The sequence below is a fragment of the Saccopteryx bilineata genome, chromosome 4 (assembly GCF_036850765.1).
Source record: "Saccopteryx bilineata isolate mSacBil1 chromosome 4, mSacBil1_pri_phased_curated, whole genome shotgun sequence".
Classification (NCBI taxonomy): Eukaryota; Metazoa; Chordata; class Mammalia; order Chiroptera; family Emballonuridae; genus Saccopteryx; species Saccopteryx bilineata.
In genome coordinates this window covers 263,330,252-263,346,617 of record NC_089493.1, presented here as the reverse complement: position 1 = coordinate 263,346,617, position 16,366 = coordinate 263,330,252, and the positions used below count along the sequence as shown (strand labels likewise).

At 53.7% G+C, this 16,366-nt stretch overlaps 2 protein-coding genes across 2 annotated transcripts; both read left to right on the top strand.

The window, feature by feature from the left end:
* Positions 1-739: 739 nt before the first annotated feature.
* Positions 740-11,402, top strand: TSC22D4 (TSC22 domain family member 4). Its single transcript, XM_066274401.1, has 5 exons — positions 740-1,267; positions 1,665-2,701; positions 5,186-5,352; positions 10,243-10,291; positions 10,724-11,402. The coding sequence occupies exons 2-5, from the start codon at positions 1,940-1,942 to the stop codon at positions 10,931-10,933; spliced, it is 1,188 nt and encodes a 395-aa protein (XP_066130498.1). The 5' UTR covers positions 740-1,267; positions 1,665-1,939; the 3' UTR covers positions 10,934-11,402.
* Positions 11,403-11,466: 64 nt separating this feature from the next.
* Positions 11,467-15,920, top strand: SPACDR (sperm acrosome developmental regulator). The gene is made up of 3 exons (XM_066274402.1): positions 11,467-12,663; positions 12,939-13,262; positions 15,489-15,920. Exons 1-3 carry the CDS (start codon positions 12,610-12,612, stop codon positions 15,720-15,722), a joined length of 612 nt encoding a protein of 203 aa, XP_066130499.1. The 5' UTR covers positions 11,467-12,609; the 3' UTR covers positions 15,723-15,920.
* The last annotated feature ends 446 nt before the right edge of the window (positions 15,921-16,366 follow it).

Genomic DNA, 16,366 nt, shown 5'->3' with positions numbered 1-16,366 from the left:
CAGCAGTTCATTCAGGTGCATCTGTGTAGGTGATTGTACCTGTATGATGTCATTTTTTTTATATGGGGGCCAGACAAGGACATGCTTGAGTGTATGGAATGTCTACTCTACCACTGATACCCTTTTTGAACCTCCTGAGTCTCCATTTCCACATCTAAGCAGAAGATAATATGATGCCTGGGATTTGATTCAAATAATCCACAATAGAACATGGGGTATAGATGAAACAAGATTGGCTGTGAGTGGGTAATTGTTGAAACTGCATGATGGGTACCTGGTAGTCCATTATACCATCCTCTCTACTTGGGGCATTTCTGAAAATTGTTATAGTAATCCACTTTTTAACATAGGGTCAGGGGAGAATAACAATACCTTCTTAATAAAGTGTCTGTGAAAATATGACGATCACAGCTCCAGCAGCACCATAACATTTACCGGTTGTTTATTGGGATGGCAGGTACCAGTAGAGGTCCTGGTCAATTCCTCCCACTCTTCTGTGTGTCCGCAGGCCAATGGCAGCAAGTCCCTACAAGTAAGGGAATCCCTGGCTGCCCTGCAGTCTCCTCCCCTTTTTCTCCTCCCTCCACAGCCCCTCCCTCCGAGGAAGAGCTGGGCTAGGGCCCAGCAGGTGTGGGGTTAAGGGAGCTTGGTCAGGGCCCCAGGAGCAGAAGCGGCAGCGGCAACTGCTGCTGCACCAGCAGTGGCGGTGGCAGGCCTGGCCTGGCGCCAGCTGGCTGGGAGCCCCAGGAGGGAGAGAGGGCGGAGGAAGGGGAGGAAGAGGGGAAGGAGGAGGAGAGGAGCAGTCAGCAGGCCCGAGGAGGCAGGACTTCCTGGTGTGGGGGTTGTCAACAGCCCAGAAAGAGAGAGACAGTAAGACAGAACCAAAAGGAGCAGAGCAGCGGAGAGACCCATTGGTGCCACGCGGGAGGAGACTTGGGAGACACACTAGCCCGGATCTCCGAAGTGGCTCCACCTGGAGGATCAGGGGGCTGAGCCGCCCCCTACCGCATCAGTTCCGAGACACTTGGAGCTTCAGAGGCCGCGCCTGGGCTCCACCAAGGAGGCGGGGGTTCCTTCTTTTGCGCAGCGCAAACTTTCCACGGAGATGCCTTGCGCGGTGAGGTGCGGCCCCCGAAGAGGACTATACAGACTCTGATCTCCACCTGTGCCCCCCGCGTTACTGGGGCCAAAAGGCCCCAGGAAAAGGAGAGCCCGACATCTTAGGTGGCCGGGACCCCTGGCCCAGCTAGTTGGCGGAGGCCAAGAGGTAAGGCGCTGGGCTGGGCGGGGCGCTGGGGCGGCGGGCAGCGCCTGTCCCAGAGATGGGGGAGCTGGGCTGCGGGAGACCTTGAGGACCAGTAGAGGCCTCCCGGCAGCCGGGCCAGGCCGAGGAGCTGTTTCACCCTGTTCACCCAGGCCCTGGAGCCCTTTGCTCTTGGGACGAGTTGGAATCCTATGAGTTTGAATTGAATCCCAGGCGAGAAATGCCCAACTTTGGATCTGGGCTGCCTCTTCCTGCTCTGTGCGCCCTCTTCTCTGGTCTCTGTCACTTTGTCTCTGCTGGTTTCCCCTTCCTCCCTCATTCCACTCCCCAGAGAGGAAGCCCCAGAGGTGGCCTGCCCACTGCTTTCTCACACACACTCTCTCTCACTCTCTTTTTCCAGTTTGCAAACTCAGCTCTGGAGTTCAGCAGCGACAGCAGCAGGAAAAACCTGCCCCTGCTCTCCCCTCTTGCCACCTCCCCTACCGATCTCCTTTCACCACCCAGGCACCCCCAGTTTCTGCAAGGCCCTCCCGCCATGTCGGACCCAGACGTCCCCAGGGGCCCAGATGTCCCCGCCATGTGGCTCCCCTGTTCCAGGGGTGCCTGAGCCCCTTTGAAGAGCAACTACCGCCCCGTCCCCTGCTTACTTTGGCCCCGTCCTGAGCTCCAGGGACCATGAGTGGGGGCAAGAAGAAGAGTAGTTTCCAAATCACCAGCGTCACCACGGACTACGAGGGCCCCGGGAGCCCTGGAGGTCCCGATTCCCCTGCCCTGGCGACTCCCACGGGGCCCCCACCCCGCCTGCCCAACGGGCAGCCCAACCAAGAGCCAGGGGGCAAGAGCACCCCCCGGAACGGCTCCCCACCGCCTGGGGCCCCTGCCTCCCGTTTCCGGGTGGTGAAGCTGCCACAGGGCCTGGGAGAGCCTTATCGCCGTGGCCGTTGGACGTGTGTGGATGTTTACGAGAGAGACCTGGAGCCCCCTAGCTTTGGCCGGCTCCTGGAGGGGATTCGAGGGCCTTCAGGGGGAACCGGGGGCAGATCTTTGGATTCCAGGCTGGAGCTCTCCAGCTTGGGCCTTGGCGTGCCTACCCCACAGCCAGGCCTGTCTCAGGGTCCCACCTCTTGGCTTCTCCCACCTCCCACCTCCCCTGGACCTCAGGCCCGCTCCTTCACTGGGGGGCTAGGCCAGCTGGCAGTGCCTGGCAAGGCCAAGGTGGAAACACCCCCTCTGTCAGCTTCCCTACCGCAGCAGCGCCCTCCAGAGCCTGGGGCCGGGGATAGCACGGGCACATCCCGGGCCGCCACGCCCCTGTCCTCCCTGAGGGTGGAAATGGAGGCAGGGGGCTCAGCAGCTGGGACTCCTCCACTGTCCCGAACTAAAGATGGAGCCCTGCGGCTGAGGATGGAGTTCGTTGCTCCAGAGGAGATGGCGCAGGTAAGAGCTGGGTTCTAGGGTGGGAGGACACATGAGGGGTGGTGCATGCCCATCTTGGCCTTGGCCTCTGCCTCTCTCCATAATGAGCTTTCCCAACTCCATCATCGCCTGTCAGGTCAGAGAGCCCCTCTTTTTTCTTCTTGCCATCTCACCTGGAGTTCCTTTCCTACTTCTCACACAGCCTTTGTTTTCTCTCTCAGGCTCCTCTTCCTCAAATTCTATACCTTTCTTTCTCTTTGGCCTTTCATTTGTTGCCTTTGGCCCAAGTCTCCATCTCCATATAGCCAGTCGCATCTCTATCATAGACATGTGCTCTCCTCACTGTGGCCCCTTCATCTTCTGTCTTGGTCTCACTCTTTGGGCTTTGAGGGTGGAGGCCCCAAGCAGGGCTCCGTGTTTGGGCTTCTGGGAGAGGAGATGCCAGGTTTGGGGGGAGGGGCAAAAAGTAGATATTCTGCTGTCTCTCTTGCAGCCCCATTCCCAAGATGGGGGTCTTCTTTCTTTTCACTAGCCAGCCACCCATCCAAGCCCCTCTCTAGCTTTGTTCCAAGTCAGATTTCTCTGAGAAATTGAGGAATTGGATGGTGGTTGGTATCCATTACAAGGCTGGGGGGCCTGCTGGCTTGTCTGTTTCAGTTCCCTATATCTGGGCTTTTCAGGATCAGTAACTGGGGTTGGCTACCATGGAGTGGGAGAGAGGTGGGAAGCAGCAAAGAGTTAAATCCTTTGCTCTTTTTGCTTCCTGTCTCCAAAAGAGGAACAAGTCTGGGCTGGGGGACAGGATGCCTGGGTCTTTAGGATGGGGGGTGTGCAGCCAGGGATGCAGGGGCTTAGAAGGTCTCTGTCCTGGAGGAGAAAATAACACCTTGGGCTGCAGGAGAAAAGGCAGGGAGTGTGAGGATGGGTACTTTTCCCCTTCCTGGCCTTGGGCACAAACCACAGTATAAAAATAACCTGAGACTGGATGTCTGGGCCCTGTCAGGACCGGTCAGGACCGGCTCCCCCCTACTCCCTCCTGGCCTCAAGCTCACATCTCTCGCCACCCCTCCCTACTTCTCTTGAGCTCTTTCATTCAGTTCCTACCCCAGGGGAGAAGATGTGTTTCCTTTACTGGCCCCTTCCCCTCCTCCAACACACTCTTCCAAAGCAAGCCCCTCTGCCCCTAGCCTCTGCTCTCTATATCCTTGGGCCTGCAGACCATGCCCCTCCGTTCTCAGTGCCCCAGTCCCCTTTCCTTCTATCAGGTATTGATCCCTTCCTGTGTGCATGCATTTGCACTGCTGCTTCCCTGCCCCAAAGTTAGTTTCCTTCTACACTCCCCTATGTCTCTTCTCTCTGTGTTACCTCTAACAGGAGCCAGGAGAAGGGCTGGAGCATCACCTGGGCCCCATTCCTCCCTTCTGTCCCTCTAACCACCCTGGACTCTCTGTTCTTGGCTTTTCCGAGAAGCTGGGGCCTCCTGGGGCCTCACAGAGGCGGCTTGTTCCTGTGGCCCCCGCCCTTTTGCAGCCTCCCCCAGTGCTGGTTGGGCTGTACACACCCAGGCTCCACCTCCCCCATCTCTGCAACCCGCTCCCTCCACCCCCAACCCCAGGGCTAGAGGGCAGGAGCAGAACTTCACTTGAGTCCCCAGAAGTTTAAGAGGAAAGGCTTGAATGGGTGTAGTGGTGGTGGGGGAATGGGTGAGAGGGTGGAGGATAAGTTTCTGAGGATTCATTCATTCTACAAATAACTATTGAACAAACTAAGCTGTGCCCTCTGGAACTTACCTTCTAACAGTGGAAAGGCAAAAACACTTGAGTTTCAGATAATGTTAGGTGTTACAAAAATAAAAAAGAACTGTTCAGTGGAATTTACTCCTTGAATGATGGGGAAATGCCTCTCTGAGGAAGTGAAATTTAAATCATTTTAAGAAGCCTCTTAAGGTGACAGAAGGCAGATACTCTGACTAGCCTGTGATTGGGGGTCCCAGATCAGCTGGTGGCAGGGTGCTGGCATGCAGATCACAGGCCCTGTGTGATACTACCTTGTTAGATAATTTTGGGAAGCAACTCACTCAGTCTTCAGGATGAGCGCTGTTTCCTTGCCTCAAGCACCTGCCCAATGCTTTCTCTCGACCAAGGAAGAAAGGTGTTGCAAGGGCAGGACTCCTGGGTCCTTAGAAGAGACCAGGGTGGGAGGTGGGGGGGGTGGGGAAAGGTGGAGAGAAAGGAAACCAACTAGGCAAGTTTTTTTTTTATTCATTTGAGAGAGGAGAGAGAGAGAGAGAGAGAGAGAGGAGAGAGACAGAGGGGAGGAGCTGGAAGCATCAACTTCCATATGTGCCTTGACCAGGCAAGCCCAGGGTTTCAAACCGGCAACCTCAGCATTTCCAGGTCGATGCTTTATCCACTGTGCCACCACAGGTCAGGCACCAACTAGGCAAGTTGTAAAGTAATTGGTTCCTTTTACTTGACGTGATAGTTCCTACCTCTCTGCTTCCAGGTGCCCCCACTTGACTCTCGCCCCAGCTCTCCGGCCCTCTACTTCTTTCCTGATGCCAGTCTGGTTCACAAGTCTCCAGACCCCTTTGGAGCAGCGGCAGCCCAGAGTCTCAGCCTGGCCCGGTCCATGCTGGCCATCAGTGGCCACCTGGACAGCGATGATGATAGGTAGGTGGGCTCTGCCTCTAAATCCAGCCCTTGGGATAGCCATATGAAACTGCCTGATAGGTATCCTTCATCCAAGTTGAACTTGGAGAGGACCTCTTAAACAGAGAAAGCTAGCTTGGGCATAACACACTGGACAAAGTTGATTTGGGACCCATTCCCCCTCTGGAGTTCATTGTCAAATTCCAGAGCACTTGTAGATTTAGATTTAGCAATCATTTGGACAAACCTAAGAACTTACTGGCAAATGTGAGATGAGAATAGGGAGTCAATCTCATCCCATTTCCCATATCCCTCTTCCTACAGAGGGGAACTGAAGTCCTGTCTTTAGCAGTAACATCCTTCTAGTTCATACGGGCTACTACTCCTAGGACCTCTACTCCCAAGAAAGTATGATCCCTAAGGTTCTGTTCTCTATGCTAGGAGTACCGCAGGGCTGAGTCCTCCCCTTGGCCAAGCCAAAGCCATAGAGAGGATGGCTGTCTGTACTCAGGGAAGGCACAGGGGCACAGATCTGCTGGGGTTTGCCCTTAGGGAGAGAATGCCCCATTCGATTTGGTGGCACAGTGGGCAGAACTTACTGTTTTGAGGCCCAGGTTTCAACATAGGAATGTCAGCAAACTGAAAAGGGAGGAACAAAATTGTGAGTCAGATAGCCAGGCTGCTCCCTTCTGGCCGTGGACTGATAGGAACCCAGGAGAAGGGCAGGGAGTTGTAACTTTTATTTTGGAGGGAGGAGTGGGACTTCCGGTTTAAGGCTTTTGGGGGAGGGACTTCCTGTTTTGGAGGGGAAAATAAGGGGCGGAGCTTAGTGATGAGTGAGTGGGTGCTGGGTGGGTGGGGGTCATTCTTACTCCTTCCCCTTGATGTAGGTCCAACCCCCCAGGATCAGGGACTGTGTATCACCAAAGAAAAGGCCCTGAGGCCTTGGGGAGAGCCAGAAACCAAAAAAAGAGGGGGAGCTGGGAGCTAATGGATGGGATGGAGAGTGAGGACCTGGTAGAGGTTGTGGAGAATGAGGAACAGAGCCCGTGTGGGCAGGGCCCCGTCTGGGCTCCCATCCGAGCTCTGGGCTCCCATCTGAGCTCTGGCTCTAAGGAATGTGTGAGGTGTAAGGTCGGCCAGGGCCTGGAGAGTCACCTGCCTCCATCGCTGCTATTCTCAGCTCTTCCCACCCTCTCCTCCTCCTACTTGGGAAGTAAGCTGGCATTGGGGCCCCCTGCCCCTCCTCCACCGGTTGATTTCAGAGCCCAGCCTCCTGCTTTCCCTTAGAGAGTTCTGCCTCCAGGAGCCTCCTCAGCTTTATTCTTTCTGACCCAGTCCAGCCCCTTGTGCCTCACCCTGCTGGGCTAGCGGGTTTGGGTTGAGCCACTGCTTTGGCCCCTTAAAATGGGCCATATAGCCCCTACCACAATTCTCTGGTGTGCCTGAAGCTGGCAGGAGACAGAATCCAAGTGGCATAGGAACTCCTCTTTGAGAGGGAAAATGGTTCGGGGTGTTAAATGCCTGGATCTCAGATAGGGAGTTGAGGATGCTGATGCCTGGTGAATTCAGACTGCTCATGTGCCCCTGGGTTACAAAAACCTTCAAGCCCTCAACAGGGCCTGGAAGTTGGGAGGTACTTAAATAGATGGATGGGTTGGATGGGTGAATGGATGGGTAAATGGGTGGGTGGATGACCAGCATTGGGGATCCAAGCATTATAAGGACTGAATTCTAGGAACTAAGGCAGAAAAAAGGTACATTTATATCCAGTGTCTTCTTTTGGTTAGTTGCTACATTTTATGTCACATAATCCTAAAAGCAACTGTATGAAACCCACATGAAGAAACTGACTCAGGAAGAGAGTTTTACCAATTTTCCCAAGGTCACCCAGCTAGTAAATAGCAGGACTGCAATCAGAGCCTGTATCTGACACCAAAGCCACATTCTTTCCATTTTCCTAATAGAGGCCTATGTACCAAGAGAAGAGAGGGAGGCAGCTATCTCTAGGATACCCTCTCTCCGGGACAGAGGCAGGGATAGCTTTCCCAAGCTGGGCAAGGAGCCGCCTCCTTCCCTTGTTTTCGGGCCTGGCCCCACCCCAAAGACACCACAAATCCGGGAGGGAGTGTAGGCAGGACAGCCGGATGCCACTTTGTTGGCCCCAGGCCCAGCCCCTGGGGGCTCCTAAGAACACAGTGAAGGAGCAGGGTTGGCCCTTGTCCCCAGTATCAGAACCTCCAACTCTCCCAGATGTCCTGCTTCTTCATCTGATCCTCATTTTGAGGCTGTTTTATGTGATCTTCAGAAAGGCAGATCAACTCTAGGGCTATCCTGTCCCCAGCACCCAGAAGTCCTGCAGACCCAGGAGTCCCCAGTTGTGCATGTTGTGCCCTACACAACTCCAGGGGGCACCACACACATTTGAAGTCACTATCGATACTGGGAGTCATGACAGTTTTCCAGAAGATGGCAGGCAGTAAGTGTCTTGAAGAAGGGGTTATTTTGTTCTAATTCACACAAAGTCACCTTTTGGACCTGTGGTGAGAGCTGATCTCACCCAGCCAACCCCAAACTTCCGGCTGCTGACCCTTCCCAGGAATTCCAGCACAGGGCCTCCCTCCCTTCACTCGGGGATCTCAAAGGGAGGGCTTGGGTTGCTAGCCAAAGTCTTGGTCCCTTGAAGTGTTAATGTTAGGATATAACAGTGGAAAATGCTGTCAAAAACTCTCCAGCGCTAGACAAACAGGAGATAGTCATCTATCAGCCAACAAATGTTTATTATTGTAGTATTCCTTTATTTCTGGCAAGAGCAAACAACTTACTTGGCATCTTTACCCAAGTGTCCGCCAAGCAAGGCCAGGGCTCCTATTCCCGTGAATCTACCCCTCTTTGGTCTCTATGTGTCTGTGTTTACGGGTGGGGGGGAGCTTCTGTGGTGGCCCAGTCTCCACCCAGGTGCTTCAGATTGAAATAGCTTGAAAGCTGCTTTGACTCTCCAGCTGGCCAGCCTGTTCTCTCCTCTTAAATTTATCCTCTCCCCTCCAATTCCATGAGTTCCAGGTGTCCTTTCCCCACCCCACCCCGTGCTGCTCTCTCAGGCCTGGTCACCCCTTTGGTTACCCACCTGTTAGCACCTTCTGCACCCAAAGTTTGGATTGGAAATGGAAAATTCCCAGCTCTCTCATGCTCCCTTCCCGGCTACAGGGCCTCATTCAAGGGTCACCTTGAATTGAGTGCTAATCCCCCCCTTCTCCAGGAAAGCAAGTAGGAACTGACAACTAGGAGAGAGGGCTTGACAACTGAGCACAGGGCGCAGGATGCAGCATGTTGGGGCTGCCTACTCTGAGAGGAGGGAAGCTGGGCAGAAGAACAGGGCTGGTGATCCTGAAGCACAGGGTCACGGCTGGAGGGCCGGACCTGAGGCTGAGGCAGAAACTGGACAGGAGTGGGTCATGAGCCATGGGATGACGCGGGAACCTGGGGCCTGAGTGGTGAGGAGAGGAAGCCTTGGAGAAAAGAGCAGGGTGCAAAGGCTAGTGTAGGCCCTTGGCCTCTAAGACACTGACTTGAGGGTGAGTTGATTCTGGGACCCAGAGCCTAGCTCTGGGGACCTTTGTGCTAGGCCTGGGTTGACCTCTGGTGGTCACTTAGCAAACTGCAGCCAGACTTGCTCTCCCCTCTCTCTGCTTCCAGAGGTCTTCAAAAAGCCTCTGCTCCTATTCTCAGTGTCCCACCTCCAGCTTCGTCTTCCTACCTCTCCTAAAGCCCTCGCTCCTTCAGGACCTTGGACCCAGGACCATAGGCTGTACTTGTCTTTCAGGGCTCTGGGCTCTGTTCTGTTCCCTTCCCATTCCTCCTGGCCCTCACTATGGAAAATGGGGGACCCTCTGGCTAGGCACCAGGGATGACCCATGACGTGAGCTTTGTATTGGAGGGGGGTTTGCTTATAGTCCAAGGAAGACCACAAGCACATCAGAAATCCCCCATTCCTCCATCCCAGCTGAGAGGAGCTAAGGCTTGAGGAAGGCCAGTGTTAACCAAAGTGGGCAGGACGGAGCCACCAGAGTGGGGAGAAGCGTCCCAGGGCCAGGCTCTCCCTCAACCTTCACAGTCCTCCTGGCCCCAGGCTCTGGCCCCACAGGCCCTTCCCTGACCAGGCCCACCAGCTGACTTCCCTCAGCCAGGCCCCCTCCCCTCCGCTCTGGGATTGGTGCCAGGGTGAGAAGGGGACACTGGCACTGATTGAGCCTGGGAATTCCCGCCCACCATGAAGCCAGTGGGAGGGGGTCCCCGTGTCCCTGAGGAGCCAATAGCAGCCAGGCTCTGTCCTGGGGGGGTGGTATATATCTTTCAGACCAGCACCCCCTAGGCACTGTCTTCTCTCTGCCTGCCTGGCAACAGCCAGACCCCGCTCTGCCCCGGGGGGCTCTGAGCCCCCCAGGCAGTCCTGATACAGCCCTCTCCCTCTGTGGGGGGCCTGGGGATACTTGCCCCTCGGGGATGGCTCAGCCAGGAGTCTCTGTCAAATCCTTGGTGTCATCATTTGAGACCCGAGTGGTAGGGATGGCTCCGGGGCCTCCCCGGAAAAGGGGCTGTGTCTCTTCTCCTTGCTCCCCTCGGGGATCATCCCCCATCCGAGGGGCATCTGGACCTCCACCCCATCGGGGCTTAGGGGGGGCTGGGCAGAGACCCTCACCCCGCCGGGGGATGGACAAAACCCTTCTCTCCCTGATCCTCTACTGTCACAGGTACAGGCTGGGGTGTGGGTGGGGAGGCTGCAGCAATGGGACTTGTGGAGACCAGAGCCTGCTCTGAGAAACACCTGGAAGGCATCTGGCTGTGGTGTCCAGAAACCTGGCTTGGCACCTGCTCCTTCTCCTCATCTCTCATCTTACTATGTCTCTCCAGTGGTTCCGGAAGCCTGGTTGGCATTGACAACAAGATTGAACAAGCCATGGTAAGAGAAGCCATCTCGGCCCTAGGAGGTCCCTGCTCATGTGCTGATGCCCGGGTCCTGCTTCCATTAGCTGGCCTGCTGCTCCACCCCAGCTGTCCTTGTTATTAGGGAACATTTAACTCCCAGCTCCTCTACCCGCTCTCAGTTGGGTTCCCTTGGGCCCTCTACACCCTCCAGTCTCCACTTAAATCCTTGACTTCCTTTGGTCTCTGGTCGTGCTCCTGGCCCACATCTCTGTCTTTGAGCCCTGACCTTGCCTCTGTCTGGCCTCTTCCCCCACCCTTTCTCCATTCCTCCCCTGCTTTGCTTCTTCCCCAGTGGTCCTCCATTATCTGGAAGCAGAGTGATCTCTCACACCCAGCTCTTCAAGGTACTGGGCTGGAGATGAGGTTGGGGTGGCTTGTTACCTCTGTTGCTTTGCCTGTCTCCCAGGACCTGGTGAAGTCCCACCTCATGTTTGCGGTCCGGGAGGAGGTGGAGGTGCTGAAGGAGCAGATCCGAGACCTGGCTGAGCGGAATGCCGCGCTGGAGCAGGAGAACGGACTGCTGCGTGCCCTGGCCAGCCCTGAGCAGCTGGCCCAGCTGCCCTCCTCGGGGGTCCCGCGGCTTGGGCCCTCCGCGCCCAACGGGCCCTCCGTCTGAGCCTCCCTTCCCTCACAATGTGCCTTTGGGGGCTACCACAGCTGCCAGGCCTTGTGCCAGCTGCCTGCCCCCTCTTCCTATGCAGCTTTAATTCCCCCTGATCCCTGGGGATGGGAGTTGAAGGCTCAGAATTGGCCTGTCCACCCACCCTTCCTTCATCTCCCCATAGGAGATGACTGGGTTGGGGCATCCCTAGTTCTTGTTAGAAGAGGGAAGGTGTCAGGATGGGGTGTTAGATGGAGCTCCCTCCTCCCTCCCTAGGTGTCAGTGTTTTGGGATTCCCCTCTCCAGTAGTAGATGGCTTGGGGGAGTTGGAGGCTTCCTGGCAGACACCCCATCCTCACCTTGTTCCCTGGAAGTGCCCCTTCTTCTCTGCCCAGGGAAGGGAGTATGGACAGTATCTGGAAGTTCTGGGATTCAGGTTGTTATTAAAATAATAATTATAATTAAAAATCTGAAGAAACTTGAATCTGGAAGTTGGCATCTTGTTGCTTGTGTCCAGACTGGGGGCCTGTACCAGCAATTTCTGTGGGAGAAGGGCTGAGGCTGTGGTCTCCCCTGGAGATCTCACCCAAACTGAAGAAGTTTAATGTGGCTCAGAGTGGTCAAAAGAGATACGGGAAAGAGAGCCAGTGGCCTGCCAGGTCCTGAGAAGGGGCAGGCAAGGCAAGGCAAGGGAGGGTGGAGGGGACCAATAGCCCACGTGCTGGTGGGGGGGGACGGACAGGGAAACAATGAGGCCTTTGGTGATTGTGCAGGATCCACCCCCAGCTTCCCAGTGTGTCCCCTCTGCGGGCTGGATCCGGGTGGCTGCTTGGGGGTGGGGCAGGGGGCCCTGAATGGGCCCCTTGTCTCAGTCCTGGGTGTGGGCCAGGCTTCCTGGGCACACGGTGCCCTCGCCAGGCCTGACCGGCCTCCGTGGCTTCCACCCCCTGCTGGCTGAGGACAGGGCCCTGTGGATGAGCAGGCCCCTCCCAGACAGCCTGAACTGGGCTCCCATCCCAGGCAGAAGAGGCAGATAGGGAGAAGGACCCCATCTAGTGGGGAAGCGGGGAAAGCAGCAGCCTTAGCCTCAGGAGGACCCTGTCCCAAGACTAGTGAGGACCTGTGAATACTGGAGGCTGACCTGGGTGGGCCTCCCTGCCCTATAGCTCCCTAGATTTATGACCTTGGGTAGGTTCTTTGGTTTTTCTGAATTCCAGGTTCCTTATGGGTAAAACGGCACTGACAATGATACCTACCTGAGGGCTGCTGTGAGATTATAGGACATCATATACCGGAAATGCCCAATGAGTACTGTGCTCTCTGTAAACATTAGTTTCCCTTCCCTGTTTCTGGGACAGGTCTGAGGGCACAGGGATTGGCTCAGGGGTTCTGGAAGGGCCTCGGGGGTTGGGGTCAAGGCCGGACAGGCTCTCACAATGGGTTAGAACTCTCCCTCACTCTGGGTTCTCACCCACTTTGACTCCTCTCCCTGTCTCAGGGAGGGGAGGAAAGGCCTCGGATGAGTTGTCAGGAGGGACTTCCCCCTGGATTCTCTATTTCTTTCTTCACTGCTGTGTTTGAAGTGTCCAAGAGACCCCTTTAGCTGGCAACCGCTAGCCTGCAGCTTGTACCCACCCCCTTCTACAAAGTGCCGGTTTTGTCTCCTACTTGGGACTCGTGGATTGAGAGAAATGGCTGCAGTCATGAGGTTCTTCCCATGGGTTTGGCAAAAGATTACTTGCTGGGTGAGTTTCAGAAGCTGCCCCTTCCTCATACCATGCTTGGGTGGGAAGTGGTGTTTAATAACTTCTAGGTCACAGAAACACCCCCTCTGCCTGGCCTCTCTCCCCTCCTGGCTTCCTATGGTCAAACAAGACAGGGAAGGAAGAAGTGAGGGGTAGAACAGGCAAGGGGGAGGCCGGACATACACTGTCCCATCCCATCTGTGCTTTCCCTTCTTCTGACTGTTGTATCTATCTGGCCCTCTCCCCTATCTTTCCTCTCCCTTCTTGGTTCTTAGGTTTTATTCTGGAAACACAAAGCTAAGTCAACCATCTTGGAACACCCTGACTCCAAAAAAAATGAATTGAAGGGGAAGAAGGCTATCAAAGCAGATGAGACTTTGAAGTTGGTTGAGTCCCTCAAAAAGGCTAAGGTCTGTGAGATGCAAGTGTCCCCCAAGGTGGCTGATCCTTGCATATTGGCCAAGACAACAGATGGAGCTGAGGTAGAGCTGGACCGAGGGGGCCGGTCCCTGCTGCAGCTGCCCGGAACAGCTGCCAGGTCTGTCTCCATGCTCATGGTCTCAGCTCTCAAGTCTGGCTGGCGAAAGTGCAGCTGGAAGGTCAGTACCATATCCCCCTTGTCCCCAGCAGCCCTCCCACTCTCCCCACCCCTTCATGACTCATCCCTCCCTCCATTCACTTGTTCAACATTTATTTCCTGTGCCTCCATTAAGTGCGAGGCACTGAGGTAGGCACTGAGGATACGTGGTCAACAAGATTTACCCAGACTAAAAGGACTTACAGACAAGATCACAGGCATTGTTAGTTCAGTATCGTAGGGTGTGACATGGGAGGCACAGCGATCTGTAGGAGCACAGGGGAGGGGCATCTCATCCAGGCATGGGAAGTCAAGGAAGGCCTTCCTAACAGAAGAGAGGTTGAAGCTAAGACATGAAAGATTTAGCTTGGCTTGAGGCAGGGTGGAGATGGTTAGGGAAAGATGGAGGGAGTGGAAGGAGCACTCATAAAGAAAGAATAACATGTTTGGAAGGCTGGCCCAAGGTATATGGGTCAGAGTAAAGCGATCTGGGACCTGAGGGCCAGCTAGTACCAGACAGGGGGTGGTCAGTTATGGTGTTTGAATTTGACCCTAAAAGCAATAGGACCCCTTGCAGACATTTGAGTGGAGTGACACAATCAGATTTTGATTAAGAAAGCTCACCTGCACTCCTACATTGCAGGTGGATGTATCAAATAGTACATCCATTCTGGAAAACAGTTTGGTAGTTTCTTATAAAACTAAACATGTAATTATCATATGACCCAGCAGTTGTACTCTTGGGCATTTATCCTAAAGAATAAATGAAATTTTATGTTCACACAAAAATCTGAAGGTGAACGTTCACAGGGGCTTTATTCATAATAGCCAAAACCAACCCAAATGTCCTTCAATGGATGAATGGTTAAGCTGTGATATATCTATACCATGGAATACTTTTCTGCCATAAAAAAGAACAAACCACTGATACATACAATTTAGATGAATCTCAAGGGAATTATGCTGATGAAAACAACCAATCCCAAAAGGTTATATACTCTATGATTCCAGTTATATAATGTACCATTCTTGAAATACCAAAATTATAGAAATGAAGAATTAATAAGTGGTTTAGTGGTTGCCAGGGGCTGCAGGGTGGGAGTGGGGGAAGTGAGTTTGTTTTAAAAGACAACATGAGGAATCCTGTGTGATGAGAATCTTCTGTATCATCTTGATTATGGTAGTTGAATACATGATATTGCACATATGATAAAATTCAATACACACACACAAGTATAAAGTAGAACTAAGGAAATTTAAATAAGATCAGTGAATTGTATTGATGTCAGTTTCCTGACTATGATATTGTGATAGAGTTTTGCAAGATTTTACTATTGGGGGGGACTACTGGGTAAAAGGTATACAGGAAGTCTATTATTTCTCACAACTTCATGTGAGTTACAATTATCTCAAATGCAGAAACTTAATTTAAAAAAGAAAAATGTCTAGATCACTACCAAATCAACTTATTTTGGCCTTGAATGAAGTCTTGTGGCATTAATTTAAAGGGCATGTGGCTGACCTCTGGAGGGAAGTGGGGTCAGAAAGGGACAAAAAGAGAGGCAGGAAGACCCATTGGAGATGTTGTAGTCCAGGCTAAGAGAGGATATTCTGGACTGAGGGAGAGGTATCAGGTAGAACAAGTTAAAGAATTGGAGTAATATTTAAGGAGTAGAATTGTTGCATCAAGTGGTTAATTGGAAGATGGTGAGAGGGGATAGGGAGAGATAGAGGCCAAAGCAGGCTAGAACCATGCCCTGAGGGCGAAGGAAGGAGCAAGGGCATACTAGGGGAGGAGGTGCTGAGTTTGGGCATTAAGACAAGATGAGATGTGGATGAGATATCTGCAGGGAGATATCTAGGAGGCAGGGATATACAGACCTGGAAGTCAGAGGGAGCTCCGGGCTGGAGACAGGTCCTTCTTCATTTTAGCACACTTTCCATGAAACATTAATAGGGATTCAAAGGTCTGTTAGAGTTGGTCCCAGTCTTCCAGAAGCTTGCATTCTAGTGTTGAAAATGGACAAGTCTGCAGAACAAATAGTGCTGAAATGTGGTATGATGGGACAAACACAAGGGTAGAGACGAGCACCTAATGCAGCTTGAGAAGACTTCCTGGAGGAGGCAGTGCCTGGGCTGAGGCCTGATGAAGGTGAAACTAAAAGCCTTTGCTATTTATCTGCAGGTCGTTCCACCACTGGTTTCTCCCTAGAACAACTGTTTACATGTGCGCATCTCTCTCTTTCAGTCGTCTGTGAGTTCTACCTCAGTTCCCTCTCAACTGAGGATCGGGTCCCCTTTGCAGTCACCGGAAGCCGAGATGCTGCGGGAAGTGTATCTGGTGGTGTGGGCCATTCGGAAACAACTGCGGCAGCTGGCCCGCAGGCAGGAGAGGCGCAGGAGGCGCCACATCTGGGCCCACACGTGCCCCCAGCCTGGCCCCGTTCAGAGCCTGAGTCAGGATGCCCGGAGTCCCCTCTAGGGGGGAACCCCACATGCTCACAAAGCCCCCACCTCACCGTTAGGTAAGGTGATAGGAGAGGTTAGGACAGCAGGCCAGGAGGTGTGGGTGAGGAAACATTTTCAACCTGTCACCTCACGTCAGGAGCCCTCAGTCAGGCGCCCTTGGCCAGGCTTTGAGTCCCACTTTCCCTTTTATTCTTTTTATTCAATTTGTAAAAAAAAAAAAAAAAAAATTATCAAAATGTTGGAAAATAAATATCAGATATTTCTGAGTAGGTAGAAAGTGTGTTTGTGGATGGCCAGAGGCAATAGGGTAACTCAGGTGGGACAGAGAGGGGCATCTGAGTTGCTGGACCAAGTATGTTCTGCAGGAACCTCTGGGCCTGCTGGGGAGGTGGTGTGGGATGGTGGACAACAGGTCCTGGCCATGGGCCCACACTCACTTAGGGGCTGAACTGTCTTTGGCAACTCCGCCTGGCCAGTAAAGATAGCAATCACACCTGTTTCTTGAGGACACTCTGCGTGCTAGGTCCTGAGCCCATGCTCCCTTGAAATCCTGCGAGACAGACGGTTGCTGAGGTTACGGTACTTGTCAAAGGCCCCACGGAGACCTCGTTGGAAACTGGCCGCCTGAAACAGTCAGCGACTGTCCTGCCTCTCTGG